At 41.9% G+C, this 19,862-nt stretch overlaps 1 protein-coding gene across 2 annotated transcripts in view; it reads right to left on the reverse strand.

Moving 5' to 3' along the window:
- PRPS2 (phosphoribosyl pyrophosphate synthetase 2) overlaps window positions 1-18,757 on the reverse strand; it is a 26,543-nt gene extending 7,786 nt beyond the window's left edge. Inside the window, exons 1-3 of one of the 2 annotated variants that reach the window (XM_011994859.1) lie at window positions 18,570-18,757; window positions 8,181-8,279; window positions 7,348-7,472 (exon numbers count right to left, since the gene is read on the reverse strand). In XM_011994859.1, the coding sequence (XP_011850249.1) occupies window positions 7,348-7,472; window positions 8,181-8,279; window positions 18,570-18,674 (329 nt within the window). In that variant the 5' untranslated portion in view covers window positions 18,675-18,757. Of the gene's footprint in view, window positions 1-2,468; window positions 2,526-7,347; window positions 7,473-8,180; window positions 8,280-18,569 lie in introns of those variants that run through there. The other variant, XM_011994860.1, reaches the window with a different exon arrangement.
- Between the last annotated feature and the right edge of the window lie 1,105 nt (window positions 18,758-19,862).

Below are 19,862 nucleotides of genomic sequence, written 5' to 3' on the forward strand. Positions count from 1 at the left end.
ATTTCGTCTAAAGAGGTGAAAATAAGATGTTTTTATATTTCTCACTCAAAAGATTTTTAAACTCTTAAAAATGCAATATCCTCTTTTCAAAGCACATGCCATCTTAAAAAAAATCTTAGCAATGTACATTTGCACTCAAAGAAAAACATGCAGCACCACTGTCTTCTGACAAAATTCTGCATTAAAAAACCCTATGCAACTTTTTGCAAATATGTTCCTTCTTTATCATTCAGGGACTTCAAACCACAAACATTCAGTGCAATATTTATTGTTTCTTATTTCTGTAGGAAACACAGGACCAATGATGTCTTCTGACAACTGTTTCCTGATGATTTGTTGGGTTTATAGGATCTGAGGATCCTCAGATCCTATAAACCCAACAAATGAATTCCCAAACAATCTTAACAAAACTATAGAAGACCAAGAAAGCTTAAAAGAGACAAAGAATAAAGACGAGTCACCTAGAAAGGATGGCCAAGTCCTCAACTTCCCCAATGGAAGGCAGAAGTTATGGAGTCATATCTTCAATGTGATATGAGAAAATAGCTGTCAGGCTAGGACTCTACACTCAGGAAAACTGCCTTTCCAGAAGGAGGGCAAAATAAAGATAGTTCCAGCCAAACTATACAACCTGAGAATTTATTTCCAACATACAACCACCTAAAGAATGCAACTTAAGCAAAAGGAAAATGACCACAGATACATTGAGATGTGGTGGGGGGCAGGGGCGGAGAAAGGTGAGCAAAGATATTGATCAATCTGTGGACAAATCTAAACAAACGTTGATTGTACAAAACCAAAATAATAATAATGTCTACTTTGTGAAGAAGGAAAAACTAAAGCATTTAATAGCTAAGCATGGTGGCTCACACCTATAATCCCAGCACTTTGGGAGGCTGAGGCAGGCAGATCGCTCGAGCCCAGGAGTTGGAGACCAGTCTGGGCAACATAGTAAAACCCCGCCTCTACAAAAAATACAAAAATTAGCCAGGCATGGTGGCATGTGCCTTTAGTTCCAGTTGTTTGGGAGGCTAAGGTGGGAGGATTACTTGAGCCTGGGAGATTGGGGCTGCAGCGAGCTGTGGTGGCGCCACTGCACTCCAGCCTGGGTGACAGAGCAAGACTCTGTCTCCAAAACAAAAAAAGCACATAGTAAGGTGGTGGTCATAAATCCAAATATGTCAATTATCATAAAAGAAAAGGGACCAAACTTTCCAGTTAAACACAGAGACTGTGAGATAAGAGAATAAGACATCAACGTCCTTGAAGCAAAGGGAAGCATTACTACGTTGAGGTCCATGCTTCTCCTACCCTTAAAACACTCATCCTACCCTTAAAACACTCATCCTTCAGGATGCGACCCAAACCACAGTAGCCCTAGCAGATACCCTTTGTTTGTAAACTTGTCTAGCTGTCAACAGTTTCCTTACTTAAAGATTTAATTTAAAAAAATTAATTTAAAGGCTAACAAAAATTTTGCTCCATAATCACCTTAAAACACATACAGTTCAGCCGGGCACGGTTGCTCACGGCTGTAATTCCAGCACTTTGGGAGGCCGAGGTGGGCAGATCATCTGAGGTTAGGAGTTTAAGATGAGCCTGGCCAACATGGTGAAACTTCATCTCTACAAAAATACAAAAAGTAGCCAGGCATGATGGTGGGTGCCTGTAACCCCAGCTACTCGGGAGGCTGAGGCGGGAGAATCGCTTGATCCCCGGAGGTGGAGGATGCAGTGAGCCAAGATCGCGCCACTGCACTCCAGCTTGGGCGACTGAGCGAGACTCCATCTCAAAAAACAAACAAACAAAAAAGCACGCACAGTTCTACTATCTACATGCCAATGTCATAAAAGTCACTTAAACTTCAGGTAAGGAAAGCTACTTTCTGGAAACATGAGACAGGTTTTCCCAAGACACATGAACACCTTGCACAAAATGTCCACATATATTACCGCCTGCTTATTTGGTAAAGACTAGGCAGATTTGGGCATGACAGGACACCAATCCACAGCCCAGCACTGGGAAGCGCTGCCCTTTGTGGCAGAAGTTCTATACCGGAGAAGTTGAAGCAGAACCTGTTTTCATCCCTCTGCCAGGTGATGCCTGTTCTCATGAGCCTGCTTAGAAGCAAACAGCAGGGTAGGCATGGAAGTCGGACTGGGAAGGAAGGTGAGCTCTGTGGTTCTTGGCAGTGGGGGACACAGACATCTTACTTGAGTGGGGAGGCCTAGCCACTTAAAGGTATCCAATGGTAATGTCAGAAGAAGAAGATAAGGGAAAATACATACCCCTGCAAATAGCTTCCTGGGTTGTTAGAACACTATGATTTCCTGAAAAAGCTATAGATAACTCTTCTTTTCCTTGTATATCTTGGAGACCTAATACATACTCCTAACAAATGATGTTGACACAACGTACCACACTGAAATCTTAGGCAGAAAAAGGCAGAATGAAAATTATATTCATACAGTTTTGGATTTCTTCTGGGCACATATTTACAATCTCTTCTCTGTGGGTGCGTGGGCCATATCAGCTCCCCCAGGAGAGACAGATACATAGTACACCAAATTATTCATAGTGGTACTACTGGTCGAGATATAAAGTCGTTAAGATTTTCTTCTTTCTACTTTCCAAATTTCCTGTAGAGCATCTCCAAAAATTATATAATCAGAAAAAAAAGTTAAACCTGAGTTATCCAGTTTTACCCTCTTCCCATACTACTTTTAGGTTGACACTTGCTATCTCAGCAGTGGTAGGTAGGTTTCTTAGGTTTAATTTGTTTTCCATGGGTAACCCAACCAAGCTACAAAGCCTACCCAAAAGTGACCTCCTGTGGCAACATTCAGTTTTATCTGTAATAAGTCAACCTTCAAAGCTTTTTCTAAAGCAACAAACTCCAATTGGTCAGACAGAAATGTACAGTATTTTCCTTTGCTAAATGTGACTTTTTGCATCAAGCAAAGAAGCCACAGATAATGTCAACCGCATGTGTTATGTATTACCTGCAAGGCTGTTCTGAGGAGACTGTCAGTTGGGGGCTAGAACATGAGGATGACAATGATGTGTTGTGGAAACACTTGGAAAAGAGAAAGGAGGTGACAAAAAATCTGAAACGTATGTCCCTAAAAAGCTTGATTTTCCTGACAGAGGGAGCAGGGGTGGTTGAGTGCAGATTGCTTGAAAGGAGGTCTGAACAAAACAAAACAGCATCTCAACCCCAGCCATTTACTCTGTTTACTTTATTCTGCATTTTTTAAAAGTAGGAGTTGGCAAATAGCTATCTATTTGAAATGGGGAAGTCTGTATATGATGAAAGATGCCATTTCAAATCAACAGAGGTGGATTATTTAATAAATAGTTTTGGAAAAACTAGACAGTAGGGTGGGGGGGGTGCTGGATTCTTATTTCATTCTTTATTCCAAAATAAATTTCAGATGGAAGCAAACTTGGGACATTAAAAAAGAAAAAAATATACAAAATTATGGGAGAAGACAAATTTTAAGAGAAGGATGACTCCTACATAAACTCAGAAGCCATAATGCGAAGAAAAAATAAACATGACTACATAAGAAGGTTTTTAAAGTCCTGCAGAGTACAAAAAAGTACAAAAAAGGAGAAGAAATGAAAAAACTTGGAGAAATATTTGCAACACACATGAGAAACAGCTGTGATCTCTTGTCTATGCAGAACTATAGACAATCCACAAGAAAGGTCCCAGCCAAGAGAACAATAGGCAAAAGATCTGAATAGAGACCCCTTTCATGGCAAATCAACATGCCCTGGTAAGGGCACTACCCTCACCCACAGCAACCTGAGCTCACAGGAAGAGGAGGCCATAGATCACCTACCTGATCTGGAAGTAAACTGCCTGATAACCCACTGTGTGAGCAAGGTTGTGTAGAAAGTCACCGGCATCCATTCCTGATGGAACGTCAACTGGTATATCTCTTGGAAAAGACCATATTTTGGCACTGCCCATCAAACCTAAAATGGCTCATGCCTTTTGACTCGGCAATTCCACTTCTAGGAATGTATCCTACTTGCACATGTGTACAACATGTCAAAGCAACGATATTGCTTCAGAACTGCATTTAAGAGTGCAAACAACGGCACCTACAAATGGGTAAGAGGGGGCCTGACTTATAGGAGCTGTGGTACAAGCACACAAGGGAATATTGCACAGCTGTACAACACAGCTATGGAATCATTGTTAAGATACAGCAAGTGAGTTTTTTAGAAAAGCACAATGAAGAACTGTGTACATCACATTGCCATTTGTGTGAAATAAATAGGCAGATATATGCTTAAATAACACAATTCTGACACTGGAAATAACAGTGGCATTTAAAGAACGGGGATGGGACTGTACTGTCTGAATTTCTGCTAAGAGCATGTATTATATTCTTACACTATGTATATAAAACCAAGGTTGGGGGAGGAAAGAAAGATGGTCAAACAAATTTGTGGAATCTACTATTCTTTGGGCTGAGTAGCTGCCAAAATAATGTTTTCTGGTTTACAAAGATATCTGCCAGACAGAAAGGCCATGTCCTATACTACCAATTGATATACAAAGCCTCCAAAAGATAACCCCAGAAAGATAGAAAGTAGATTCCTGGCTGCCAGGAATAAGGTTGGGGGAAGTAAATGACGAGTGACTGCTAATGGGTATAGGGTTTCTTTTTGGGGTGATAAAAATGTTCTGGAATTAGACAGTGACTGTTGCACAGATCTTTGAATATGCAAAACACTGCTGAACTGGACACTTTAAATGGGTAAATTGTACATATTTGGAGTTTTTTGTTTTTTTTCTTTTTCTTTTTTGAAATGAACTCTCGCCCTGTCACCCAGGCTGGAGTGCAGTGGCATGATCTCAGCTCACTGCAACCTCCACCTCCCAGGTTCAAGTGATTCTCCTGCCTCAGCGTCCTGAATAGCTGGAATTACAGGCATGCACCACCAAGCCCAGCTAATTTTTGCATTTTCAGCAGAGACGGGGTTTCACCCTGTTGGCCAGGATGGTCTTGAACTCCTGACCTCAAGTGATCCACCTGCCTTGGCCTCCCAAAGTGCTGGGGTTACAGGTGTGAGTCACCACGCCCGGCCAATTGTACGTATTTGAATTACACTGTAACAAAGCTGTTATTATAACCCAGTTACATCTGAGGCTAGCTCCTGTACCCCTTTGGCTGGCTTCTTTGCCTCTAACCTTCCATCAGGCCAGTGCATTTGCCTCATTGAACGCAGATTCCATGTGACTTGCAGAACTTTCCAAGTCAACTGCAAGTAGATACGACTCCAAAATGTTGCTCACAATCTTTTGCAGAGGACACTCAGCGTAATTCAACCTTGATTCTTGGCCAAGGGCAATTTTGTGAACATTACACACCGTACAGTAATAGGCTAAGTGACACAGCGCTGCTCTCCACCCCATGACTGCCCATCTAGGGTCTTTGCAAGTTAAATTTCTGCTCCCGTTTCTTATATATTTGTGTCCCCTCCCTGGCCACAGCCACTTCCTGCTGCTGACAGAGGCTGATCTCCAGCTGTATGGTCTGTTCCTTCTCTTCTGTGCTGGGAACCCAGGCAGCCGTTGGAAGGCAGCTTTGAGCAGAATGAACAAGGCTCTTCTAAGAATCAGGGCCTGTGTTTCCCTGCAAGAGTGTTAAGACAACTTTCTGGGCTACTTCTAAGCTTTTGCGTTTGATCCTAGGTCCTCAGCTGGGTTGCAGGCAGATGAGGGTGCCGAATGAGGGACAGGCTTTTGATGTCAGACATGCCGAAGGCTGATCACTTGTCACTTTCATCACACCTCTATTAGTGCACATTTAGAGCTTCCTCGCTTCCTCACTGGACTGGGGGGTGGGTAGAAGTCTCTCCTACCTCTCCCTTATAGAGGTCTCTACCTACACAATAAAACTCCCCTCCCAGCCTTTTTTCTTCCCAGACAGCATCTGCAAAGCTCTACAAGGTCATTGGGTCACCAAGCCTCAGTTTGCAGCATTCTCTTATTGTGCTCATCCTTGATTGTGAACACCCTGTACCCCGATTGCTTGTTAACACCTGGAGTATCTCTGCCAAGCCCTTGAGATGTGCTACTCAGTACCACGTTCTCACACCACTAGGTGCGTCATCACTGCCATACTCTTACTACCAGGTTGTTAACTCTCCTTCACCTCAGTTTCCTTTTAAACTTACTTATTTGATAGTCCAGTAATTGTTCTCTTATCCCCAAGTATTGGCTGCCTGCTGCCCTGTTGTCTGCACGTGCTGGGTGTGCGTGGACTGTGTTCTCTTGGTTTTCTAACTTTGGATCAAGCATCGGGTCAGGTTGAGCAGGGAGCACTCACTGAGCAGCTAGGATTGTGAAATTCTCCCTCTGCAGGGGCTCTGCAGCCTGGAGCACATTTCCGTGTGTATTCCACTCCACATCTGAATGTGGCACAGGCTCACAGGCTTGTGGTTTGACTTCTCATAGGTGACTATTTCCTCCCCTAATCCAAAGGCCGAGGTAAAGACGGGCTTTCCCCTGGCTTTTGGCTAGAAATCTGGCTTTCAGCCCTCTTCTCTTCTTCTTCTTCTTCTTTTTTTTTTTTTTTAGAGTCAGGGTCTCACTCTGTTACCCAGGCTGGAGTGCAGTGGTGTGATCATAGCTCACTGCAGCCTGGAGCACCTGGGCTCGAGTGATTCTCCCGCCTTGGCCTTCCAAGGTGCTAGGATTACAGGCATACATCACCGTGCCTGGCTTTAGCTCCCTTCTTTATGGGGGTTTCCACGTGAGCATTAAAACCCAAGCCACCAGACTCTTCCTGGACCTGATGCCCATCCCCCAAGCCACCAGACTCTTCCTGGACCTGATGCCCATCCCCCAAGCCACCTGGCCATGGCTTTCAGCCTCTGCTTTATTTCTTGGTCTCAGATATTTCCCTTTCTTGGTATTCTATGTACAGAGATTTCTTTTAAAAAAATTTGTTCTATTTTGGCTACCATTTCCAAGTGCTGTTAATTAAAAGACTTATTTTCCAATTAGGCTCATTACTTTTATAATCAGAAAACAATAACTTAAAAAAACCTCAAACACATCTACCCTTTGCTGAAAACAAAGAAACCAACATATACCTATTGTGTCTGTGTGTCTCTGTGTATATTTTCTTCTTTCCTGAATGATGAAATATTAACAAAGATGATGGGTTTCTGCTCTGAAAGTGAAGCCTGTGGTCTACCTACTTGCTCATTAGCAAAATAAAGTTTTAAGTAATTTACAGCATGCTTCCTTATCTAATACATGGCAAAAGGAAAAACCAATCAGCAGATGGAGAAATCTGCAAGGTGTAGCCTGCATGATACCTTTTGGCTCCCCCTGCGTCAGGTGAAACAATGATACAGTTCTTCCACTCGGCAATGTTTTCCCGAATCCACTGCAGGACTGCGGGCTCCGCATACAAATTATCCACAGGAATATCAAAGAATCCCTAAAGGGAGAAGTGAGTGTCATGTTGCAGGGTTTTGTTTTGTTTTGTTTTTTCCTTTTTTTTTTTTAAAACAATAATTGCTTTCATTAAATAACATTTGCATTTTTTGTTCAAAAGAAGCTTTTATAACAGACGCCCTTTTGTTAATTTTAAACAGAATTAAATCAAAAGACGGATATGTTATAGGGGCATATTTCAGTCCAATCTGTCTTTTGGGACATATTCTATTGTCTTATGATGGCCTATATTCTGAGGAATAGAATGGCTATGCAGGACAGTGAGGGAAAAGGTTTGTTGTCTCTTAGGTATTTATTATAAATCAAATAGTTCACGTTCATTATATAACACAAAGTGGCACAGTAAAATGTGGCCTGTTTTAGAGACAAAGAACATAAGTTATGAAGAAGTTAAAAAATGTATATTATGATATTATGACTCCGCCATTCTAATTATTTTCCATAAGCTGAGATGGAACTACATAGAGTTTACTACCAAAAAGCCATCCCCACTCCTCCAAAACTGATTGGGGGGCAAGGTGCTGATAGAGACTGGAAGTACTAATATCAAATTATATTTCCAAGTTTAGTAAAGACAAAAATCCAAGAGAGTAGCCATATATAAACTCAAACACAAGTAATGTTACCTCTTCTAAGATTATTTAATTTAACAGACTTGATTTAACCATTTGCAAAAGGAAAACATGGATACCTGTATCTGAGAGGCATGCAAGTCCATGGTGATGATGTGATCCGCCCCGGCCACCGACAGCATATTGGCCACAAGTTTTGCAGAAATTGGGGCACGACTCTAAAAATAAGAACATTAATTTTATAACAGGAAAAGATGGATACTGTTAGATTCCTCCCATTAGGACGTACATGAGAAAGATAAATCATAGATGCAATCAACGAAGCATCAAAAAGAAAATTATACATGTTGTAACAGCAAAAGATATATTCGTTCCATCTTATTCAGCAAACATTTACTATTTACATATACCACTGCAAAACTAAGTGCTTGCCGCTGGGTATAGAGAACAAGTATAAAAGAAGCAAACAGTTCAACACATGTACATGTAATGTCACAATATGTATAACTGAAATCATGATAAGTGTGTAGAAATAAAAGGTACCGACAGAGTGAGATGATAGTAGTAGGAAGGACATAAAGTTTAAACAAGATCATTATTAGCGGTCCCTCTGAGGAAATCGTTTCTAAGGCAAGTTTAGCAAAGGTTAGGAGAATAGTGTTCTAGAAGGACCGAGTGGCACATGTGAGATCACTGAGGCCAAGAGACCCTCACACAGCCAGAGGCTAAAGAAGTCCAGCTATTAAAGAGGAATTCATGTGCCAACAGTTGGATGTTAACACTATTACAATGGAAAAAAACAAGGTCAAAGAATGAATACTGTAAGGGGATTGACAATAGTTACTATTTAATTTCATACTTAGTGTCATTTACTGACATTACATTCTTTGTAAAACTACCTAACTTCTCTATAGCTTTGGTTTCCACATCACAAATTATGGACAATACAACTGCCCACATCGAAGAAATTCAAGCGATTATACAGACACATGATTAGACCTAGGTGGCGTTCAGCATTTTGTTGTAAACAACAGTATTTCTATATATCAGCCACAAAAAAAGAAAAGCTTAAAAAAAGATTTCATTCAAATGATCTTTGTTACACACACACACACACACACACACACACACAATACATTCATGTAAAAACACATGCAGGAAGGAATTACATAAAAAATGTTAACAGATTATTTGTTTTACCGAATATAGCAACTTTTTAAAAAGAAATATATATTTTATCATTAAAAATAGGTATATATGGGGTACGGTGGCTCACGCCTGTAATCCCAGCACTTTGGGAGGCCGAGGCAGGTGGGTCACAAGGTCAGAAGATCCAGACCATCCTGGCCAACACGGTGAAACCCCGTCTCCACTAAAAACACAAAAAATTAGCCAGGTGTGGTGACGCATGCCTGTAGTCCCAGCTACTTGGGAGGCTGAGGCAGGAGAATCACTTGAACCCGGGAGGCAGAGGTTGCAGTGACCGAGATTGCGCCATTGCACTCCAGGCTGGGCGACAAAGTGAGACTCCGTCTCAAAAAAAAAAAAAGTATATAAGTATGTTCAAAACACAAAGAAAAGAATAAGAGGAAAACACTCTAAAAAGTTAACAGATGTTTCTAGAACGTGAGATTATAGGAAAATATATTTTTCTTGTTTTTTATTTTTTCAATCTTCTCCACTAATTAGAGATCATAACTCATGTTTTCATCATTTAACTCCCCTGTACTACATTCCACGTTGCCTTTGGGATAAAATCGAATTTTCTCAGCTTTATTCTCTCAAGTTCTCCGGCTAGCCTGGCTGCAGCCTCCTAGGAACAGCTCCTTTCCTACACCTCTGCTTCAGGAAGCCTCCCTGAAGTCGGCCTTGGGATTGCTCTTCCTCCTCTAGAAAACGCTTGAAGTCTGGCCATTATACCCACATGCCTGCCTTGTCCCTATTCCACTGCCTCTGCCGAGCCAATGTGTTTGATCCTCCAGGTCTGGTTCAAATCTCCCAATTTTAAGGCAGAACTCCAGGAATCATCTCTCCTTTCTAAGGGGGCACAGAATTGGTAAGCATTTGGCCCTACCATTTGGGACTGCCTTGTGATACCTGCTGAAAGATAGATGTTCTGATATATTATATGTACAAATGTCATAGTTCACAATTAGAATACATCCATCAAGGGCAAACAATTGGTTTTGGAGATTTTCACACCATCCGCAGAACACAGTTCCACACTCTGCATTTGATAGTTCTTCAATAAATATTTACTAACAGATTAACACTAAATGTCCAAGGCTTACTCATTAGCCTCACTAATTATGAGAATTATTTAGTGTAACAAAGTTCCAGGACAATAAAAAAAGCAAATCAGTTGCTACAACTGCTTTGTAATAGAACCTGATTTGCAACGCTAATCAATTTTGTGCTTTTCCTACAATTGTCGAATCAGTTACTACGGGTTGAATGGTCCCCTCTAAAATTCAGGTGTTGCCAATGTGATAGGATTAAGAGGTGGGGCCTTTAAAAGGTGATTCGGCCCTGAGGGCTGCTCCCTTGAGAGCGGGATTAAGGTCCTTCTAAGGGAGGCTTCAGGCAGCATTTTGCAAACTTGCCCTTCCGTCTTCTGTCATGTAAGGACACAGCATTCTTCCCTCTGGAGGATGCAGCCCGTAACAGACACCAAATGCCGGTGCTTGGTCTTGGTCTTCCAGTCTCCAGGACTATGAGAAAATACATTTTTGTCCTTTTTCCCCCCCTCCCACGACACACGTTCGAAGAATATTTCTTTCTTTTTTTTTTTTTTTTGAGACGGAGTTTCACTCTTGTCGCCCAGGCTGGAGCGCAATGGCATGATCTCAGCTCACTGCAACCTCCACCTCCCAGGTTCAAGCAATTCTCCTGCCTCAGCCTCCCGAGTAGCTGGGATTACAGGCATGCGCCACCACGCCCGGCTAATTTTGTACTTTTAGTACAGATGGGGTTTCTCCACGTTGGTCAGGCTGGTCTCCAACTCCCGACCTCAGGTGATCCGCCCGCCTCGGCCTCCCAAAGTGCTGGGATTACAGGTGTGAGCCACCACGCCCGGCACCAAAGAATATTTCTGTTCTTTATAAATTACCCAGTGTGTGGTATTTTGTTACAGCAGCACAGACTAAGGCGCCAGCAGAAAGAATCCTCCCTTCTCATCTCTCCTCAGTGGCATCCAGTGTTTCTTAACTTCTGGGATCCAAACCACAGGGTAATTTCTAAATTCACACTTTCTGATTTTCTTCTTCACACCTTGTTTACAAGTTTGGTTTTTGTTCTGTGTCTCAGAGTTCGGCTCATACCCAACTGAATCTTGCAGGAAAAATGATTTACTAGTTAACTGACTTGCTAGCCTATACAAAGAAAAGTACAGCATTGAAACAAAGGTAGAGTCAAGGTACAGTAGCCAAAAGTAAAACACTCAGCTCCCCTAGTGAAAAATGCATAAAAGTCAAATGTTTTGCAAGTCAGCCCAATCATGACAGAGTCCCAGGCTATTCCAGATGTTATTCAATGCATCAAATATCGCCTTTCGAAAAGTGTAAATTTGACGGGCTTTTAAAAAAATTACAAGACTGTAGAAATTCACATCAGGAAAAACTGTTCTCAATTTCTCTGGTACAAAAAAGGAAGCAAAAGAAAATTTTATTGAAAAGAGAACATGATCTTGAAAATGATTTTGAAAAAAGAAATCCCCAAACTACAAGTCCTTTACCCGCCTCAGAAGTCATTATTCCCAGCCTTGCCCACAATCTACTATTTTTTTCTTTTTTTCTTTTTTTCCTTTTGAGATCGAGTCTTGCTCTGTCACCCAGGCTGGAGTGCAGTGGTGAGATCTCAGCTCACTGCACTACAACCTCTGCCTCCTGGGTTCAAGCAATTCTCCTGCCCCAGCCTCCTGAGTAGCTGGGATTACAGGTACATGCCACCATGCCTGGCTAATTTTTGCATTTTTAGTAGAAATGGGGTTTCACCATGTTGACCAGGCTGTTCTCGAACTCCTGACCTCAGGTGATCTGTCCACCTCGGCCTCCCAGAGTGCTGGGATTACAGGTGTGAGCCACCATGCCCAGCCCAACCTCCTGTTTTTACCAGGGAAGGGAACCAGCAGTTATTGAGTGTGTTCTATAGCAGGGACTGGCAAATTAGAATCCATGGGCCAAACTTAGCCCACGGCCTGTTTTTGCATAACCAGTGAGTTAAGAATGGTTTTTACGTCTTTAGATGGTTGAAAAACAATCAAAAGCAGAACAATATTTTGTGACATCTGAAGATTATATGAGGTTCAGATTTCAGTGCACATAAAGTTTTACTGGAACACAGCCATACCCATTCATGTACACATTGACTAACGGCTGCTTTCACACTAAAATGGCAGAGTGGAGCTGCTGCAATAGACCCAGTGGCCCACTGACATTGACATCCAAAATGGCATCCAAAATGACATTCAGCTCTTTTCAGAAAAAGCCTGCCCACTCATGTATTATGATATGGTAGGTACTTCATAAATAGTAGCTAGTGCTGTACTTAATTTACAGATAAGGAAACTAAAGATACAGACAGTTTAAGTAACTTTTACAAAGGACAAACTGAGTAAATAATGGTGCTGGAATTCAAATCTGAGCCTACTTGATTCTCAATGCCAGAGCTCAGACCACTTGGCACCATGTCTTTTACAATTAATATTACATCATCATCATTTTTCTATGTTAATATTATAATGTATGGATGTGTCCTAATTTATGAAACCATTCCTTCGCCATCAGAATCTGTCCCTGGTGTCTTGTACATACAAAGAAAACCCCAAATAAAATGTTACGTATGTGCAGGGCTTGCTTAAAAAGCAGCAACAAGGTTTACAGAAAAAAACAAAACCAGCTTTGAATCTGGTTAAGAGCTTCTAGATTTTTTTTTTCTGGGCTTCTTTGCAAGGAATTCCAAGTAGAGCAATTACACAGAATTTCATTGTCATTAGACGTCATAGGTAATACAGTCCTAAGGGAAGGAAAAAGCACAACAGAAAGTCTCGGAGGGCTGCCCAGAGCTCCTCATGTGGCTGCGCAGGGGAATTTTCTTTCTGGGATGAGAGATCAAGTGTAGCCACAGCTTCTCATCACAATCTAACACCACATGGCCTTATGCCTTCCTAAATGAAGCAAAAAGGTAGAAGTGCATTTCCCCTACCCCTCACCCCCACCCCAATCATGCTTGGTCTCCTCATCATTAACCTGTACTGGTAAACAGTAGCACTTGTCTAAGAGATTCTAAGAGATGAAGTATGCTAACAGGCTGCGGCCATCTCTCTTAGGTGCTTACTAAATACCTGTTCCCCTCACCGAAGTACAGTTTCTCAATACAAAGCCAAGCCATGTGATCCAAGGTAAGGAAGGAATAGTTGGGAAAAGTATTATCAGTCATTTAAAAAATGCAAAGGTGGGCCAGGTGCGGTGGCTCACACCTGTAATACCAGTACTTTGGGAGGCCGAGGTGTGCAGATCATTTGAAGTCAGGAGCTCGAGACCAGCCTGGCCAACATAGCGAAACCCCATTTCTACTAAAAATACTAAAATTAGCCAGGTGTGGTGGCGCATGCCTATAATCCTAGTTACTTGGGAGGCTGAGGCAGGAGAATTGCTTGAACCCTGGAGGCAGAGGTTGCAGTGAGCCAAGACTGTGCCACTGTATTCCAGCATGAATGACAGAGCGAGATTCCATTTCAAAAAAATAAAGCAAAGGCATACCTCAAATAATAGATAAAATTAAGAATTAAGAATTCCTCTTTCAGAAGTTTGGGGAGAGAACAAAATTGTCTCCTCACTACAATATGAGTCACACTGACTACACAGACACGTAAGAAATAATGGTGTCAGGACAGCTTATGTGTCTTGGCCACCTCCAAGGTCAGTCCAGAGGCTATAGAGAGGGTGGCCCTATGTCACTTGTCCAGGACAGTCTAGGCAGACACCTGTTTCCCAGCACAGTTATCCATAGAGCTCCCTTTCAATCTTGAAAGCATCCTGGCCTAGATGATAAATGATATGTACTAGCTCAAAGCCCAAAGTGTCCTTAAACTATTTGTCTCTTAACACATCAGTGACTTCCTTTAAGACCTCCTGGAGTGAGCTGAATGGTGGCCCCAAAAATATCAGAGCTCAATCCCTGGAACCTGTAAATGTTACCTTTATTTGGAAAGAGGGTTTTTGCAGATGTGATGACATTGAGGATCCTGAGATGGCGAGATTATCCTGGATTATTCAGGTGAGCCCTAGATGCTACCTCATGTATCCTTTAAAGAGAGATGCCAGGTGTGGTGGTCATGCTTTTAATCCTAACACTTTGGAAGGTCAAGGCAGGAGGATCTCTTGAGCCCAGGAATTCGAGACCAGCCTGGGCAACATAGTGAGACACGCCTTTACAAAAAGCAAAAAATATTAGCCAGGTGTGGTGGTGTGCACCTGTAGTCCCAGCTACTTGGGAGGTTGCGGTGGGAGGATCACTTGAGCCCAGAAGTTTGAGGCTGCAGTGAGCTAAGATTGTGCCACCGTACTTCAGCCTGGGTGACGAAGTGAGACTCTGTCTCTAAAAAGAAAATTGAAAATGAGAGAGTGAGCGAGAGATCTGATGGAGACAAAAGACGAGGCCATGCGCAGTTTCCAGCAGAGATTAGAGTGATGTGGCCTCAAGGCTGGCAGTCACCAGGAGCTGAAAGAGGCAAGGAAGGAGGAGCCTCCCCTGAAGCCTCCAAAAGGAATATTCCTCTGCCAACACCTTGATGTTGGACTTCTGGCCTCTAGCACTTAAGAGAACATATTTCTGTTGTTTTAAGTCACCCAGTTTGTGGTAATTTGTTATAACAGTGCTAGGAAACTAATACACCCCACTGTGATTACTTCTTTCCTAGCTGTGTTCTCTAACGAGAAACCACACGACTTCCTAAGCCACTACACACACTGTCTCTCAAATGTTACCAGTGGCCCTGCTTATGTGTGGTTGATGATGAAAGACCTCTCTTCCATCAGCAGTTAAGCTCAGAAAGTCATGGAATTGTCTGACTGGGATAAAAAATTAAAAGCAGCTACAATGTTATTACCAAGAAACACACTTACAGCAAAGTGATTAAAGAAAGGGTAGAAGAAAGAAAATAAACATGTTTTCACAACGGGCCAAAATGGAAAACACATTTAACTGTCTAACATCGGGAAAACTGCTACTAGCTAGTTAGACAACACAGTTTCACAAAACGGTTAAAGCCGGCTAGGTGCGGGGCCTCATGCCTGTAATCCCAGCACTTTGGGAGGCTGAGGTGGGCAGATCACTTGAGGCCAGGAGTTCGAGACCAGCCTGGCCCACATGGTGAAACCCGTCTCTACTAAAAATACAAAAAATTAGCCAGGCGTCGTGGTGCATGCTTCCCAGCTACTTGAGAGGCTGAGGCAGGAGAATCCTTAAACCTGGGAGGCAGAAGTTGCAGTGAGCCAAGACGGCGCCACTGCACTCCAGCCTGGGCAACAAGAGCGAAATTCCATCTCAAACAAAACAAAAAAACAACAGTTATAGCCACTGCAGTTCCAGAAATCCATAGGACTCTTCTTGTTAGCGGTGGCTGGGAGCACTACGCGCAACTAGGGGATGGAGGCTGGACTGCATCACACCTCCTACAATAGAAGGAGTGGTGAAAAAACAGTGCTAGTTTTTCCAACTCAAATAAGAAAACATTTTGAAAATACAACTTTGTAAAAAGAGGTCACCACAAATCAGATATGTGCTAACAAAATTGTAGAACTTCCAATATTTTATCACTTAAAGAGGAACATGGGGTTACAAATCACCTAACAGTGGAGGAGGGCATGTATAATGATAAAAGGAGTAATTTTCTAAAGAAGTTACAATATATTCAATATCTTAGGGCCAAATACAAAATATAAAATCTACTGAGAGTGAAAGAGCTTGATTAAAAATACAGCTATAGGCTGGGTGGTGGCTCACGCCTGTAATCCCAGCACTTTGGGAGGCCAAGGCGGGCAGATCACTTGAGGTCAGGAGTTCAAGATTAGCCTGGCCAGCATGGTGAAACCCTGTCTCTACCAAAAATACAAAGATTAGTCAGGCGTGGTGGTGCACACCTGTAGTCCCAGCTACTCAGGAGGCTGAGGCAGGAGGATCGCTTGAGCCTGGGAGGCGGAGGTTGCAGTGAGCTGAGATTGTGCTACTGCACTTCAGCCTGGGCAACAGAGTGAGATTCCGTCTCAAAAACAAACAAACAAACAAACAACAAAAAACCAGCTACAATGTGAGAATTTACTAAACCACAAGGAAGGAAGAAATAATGGCAGAAGAAATAATGGCAGAAAACTAGGTCTTCTATGACATGGACAAGGAGAAAGATGCTAAACAATCCTGTGGAAACATACAGATGGGAAGAATAGCTAGGACAACAGATTATACCAATGGGACAAAATTAGAAAATTGAAACTTAACAGCTAAAAATACACATAAAACTCTAGAATCAAGTTTAAAATAAAAGGAGCTATACGAATAGCTAGTGGGAGGATACAGCTTCATAGCAGTGCATGTGACCTAAGGTTTTGGCTGCCCAAGGTCAAGTTTAGATCATAAACACACACACACACACACACACGCACACGCACACACACACACACACACAAAATCTATCAGTGGTCTAATACAGTGGTTGGCAAACTGTGGCCTATAGGCCAAATCCAGCTAGCCACCAGCCACCAGTCACTTGTTTTGGTACTGCTTGTGAGTTAATAATGGCTTTCACATGTTTAAATGGTTGAAAAAAATTCAAAATAATATTTCAAGGCACGTGAAAATAATATGAAATTCACATTTCAGTGTCCATAAATAAAGTTTTATTGGAACACAACCATACCCATTCATTTACATATTGTCTATTGCTCTTTTTGAAGTACAACCAGAGTTGAGTAGTTGCAGCAGAGACCATATAGCCATTTACAGATAAAAGATGTGGACCCTTCTAATTAGATTTTAGGTGAGAAATTAACTCATTGGCCATCTTCAAGACAGGGAATGGAAACCATGACTTGAGGAGGCTGGGATTAAAATTCAGGGGGACTTTGGTATATGAATTCAAATTTATAAAGGGATTTTTTTCAAATATGAGGGGATCTTGTGTGCTACTTCAGAAATCTGTGTTGTTTCAGAAGTGAATTATGGAGATAAAAAGCAGCATATTAGGGAAAACTTCTCTTGCACTGAGTTACCAAATCAGGGAACAGTAGTGTGTCTTGCAAACTGGCAGGATTCTCTGAGCCCAGCTGAACATCTATCTATCCATAAATTATGGAACGTACAACAGCTGGGAATTGACCACTGTAGTAGGTCAAACAATATCCCCCTAAAACTCATGTCCACCCACAACTTCGGCATGTGCCCTCATTTTGGAAATAGGGTCTCTGCAAATATAACCAATGTAAAGATGAAGTTGAGTTCATTCTGGATTAGGTTAGGCCTGAAATCCAATGACAGTGTCCTTATAAGAAACAGAGAAGAGACACAGGGAAGAGGCCAGGTGAAGAGAGAGGCAGAGACCAGAGTGATGTAGCCACAGCCAAGGAATGCAAGGAGACACCAGAAGTTAGAAGAAGTGAGGAAGCATCCTCCCTTACAGACTTCAGAGGGAGCGTGCCCCTGTCCATTCCTTGATTTCACACTTCTGGGCCTCTGAAACTGTGAGGGAAAAATGTCTGCTCTTTTAAGCCACGCAGTTTGTGTAATTTCTTATGACAGCCCTAGAAAACTAATACAATCTCCTTCAAAGTTCTTCTCAACCTCCGATTTCTCTGTTGCTCTCAAAGGCAAAGGCCAATCAAATTTTCTTCAATTTTTTTCTAAAGACTCACAGAGCCTCCTCTGATGCTAATGTTGTGGAAAACATAATTCAATGATACTATTTCTACTCTTTTTAAAAGGTTAAAAAGAGATCATGGGTTTTTTTTTTAATTCAACTTCTTATTTTGGGGGAATTGTAGATTGACATGCAGTTGTATAAAACAACGCAGAGATCCTGTGAACCTTTTACCCAGTTCCCTGTGGTAACCTCTTGTAAAACTATAACACAGTATCACAGCCAGGACCCTGAAATTGATACAACCCAGTGATCTGATTCAGATATGCTCCAGTTTGACTTGTACTCTTATGCATGTGTGTGTGTGTATTTAGTTCTATCTACCACCACAAAGACATACAACAATTTCATTATAACAAGGACAATAATGGTATTTTAATACCTGCAAAAATATGCATTACCTGTTTATTTGAATATTAACGTCAGGGTAGGTTCAAAGCCAAACCTTCAACAAACGAAATGAGGAAGCATATTTACTTGATCATCAAAGGAAAAAGCCAATATTTTCCAGATAATTCTAATCAAATGGATAAATGAGGAAAAACAACATTGACAGTGGCCCAGAGCAGGTTTCTAGGGCAGGACACACCTCTCCTACCTTGTCCTTTTTATCTTGTCGGGCATATGGGAAACACGGGATCACAGCAGTCACCCTGGATGATGACGCGATCTTGCAGGCATTGATCATGATAAGGAGCTCCATCAGGTTGTCGTTAATTTCCCCGCAGCCACTCTGGATGATGTAGACATCTTCCCCTCTCACACTTTCACCAATCTCCACGCTAGGAAAAGAAAACTGCCATCGGTTAATATTGAAGCATATTTGCATCTTGGGCATCCCTGAGACCACCCCCAGGTTTGGTGATCACCAGGATGACTTATAGGACTCAGCCTAATAGTTGCACTCATGGCTGTGATTTATTGCAGGGAAAGGACACAGAGCAAACTCAGCAAAGGGAAAAGGTGCATAGGGTGAAGATGGGGGAAAGAGGGTGCAAGCTTCCAAGACTCCTCCCCAAGGGGAGTCAGAGGTAGAGCTTAATGCCCCAGTAGTGAGCTGTGACAACACGTGTGAAGGGCTCTCTACCAGGGAAGCTGCTTAGAGACTCAAGTCTCTAAGGGTTTGTATTGTGGGCTGGTCATATAAGCACCCTCTGCCTAGCACATACCAAAATGTCAGACTCACAGGCATTCAGCATGAACCACATTGTTTATCAATTGTTTAAGAGTTTATGCAGTGAGCCATTCTTACTGGGAAACGGTGGGTACCCTTGCAAAATCTAAGCTCCCAGAGGCCAGCCAAGGGCCAACCTTGCAAACAGGCCTAAGTCTCAGGCCTGCTATGTTAACTCTTTTCTGCAAAATACTGTATTTAGTTTTAGTTTTTTATTAAAGTTATACAGTCATATTGCTTAAAAAATTCAAACCATTCTGTAAGACTTATAACAGAGAAAGTGCCCAGAGGCCACCAATTTCAACTCTTGATAGGGTTTTTAGATATTTTCCTTCAAGTCTAGCTAATATGTGTGTATTGCTGTGTCTTGATTTTTCATTTTAGGCAAAGTGTATTGACTTCTCACTATGGAAGATGAGGATTGAACTCTATTTCCATTCAGTTCCATCACTTGCAATGCAAACTTCCCATCTCGCCATCGTCCCAATATAGATCAATATACACATTAAAGATTGACTCTACGTTTTTAACTGCACAAATGCTGCTCAGAGCTCTGCCATGCAATAAACTTAAACGAATGTTTATATTTTCTTTTCATGCACATCTTTTCTTTCTATTTTCCCTGGAGGTCATTCTCTTACCTTTTTATCTGCTAAGTTTTCTGAATCCTGAATCCAGATTCCACCCTAAACCCTTCACTAACAATCAAAATCTCCC

This window comes from Mandrillus leucophaeus, unplaced genomic scaffold (genome assembly GCF_000951045.1).
Source record: "Mandrillus leucophaeus isolate KB7577 unplaced genomic scaffold, Mleu.le_1.0 Scaffold462, whole genome shotgun sequence".
NCBI classification, from domain to species: domain Eukaryota; kingdom Metazoa; phylum Chordata; class Mammalia; order Primates; family Cercopithecidae; genus Mandrillus; species Mandrillus leucophaeus.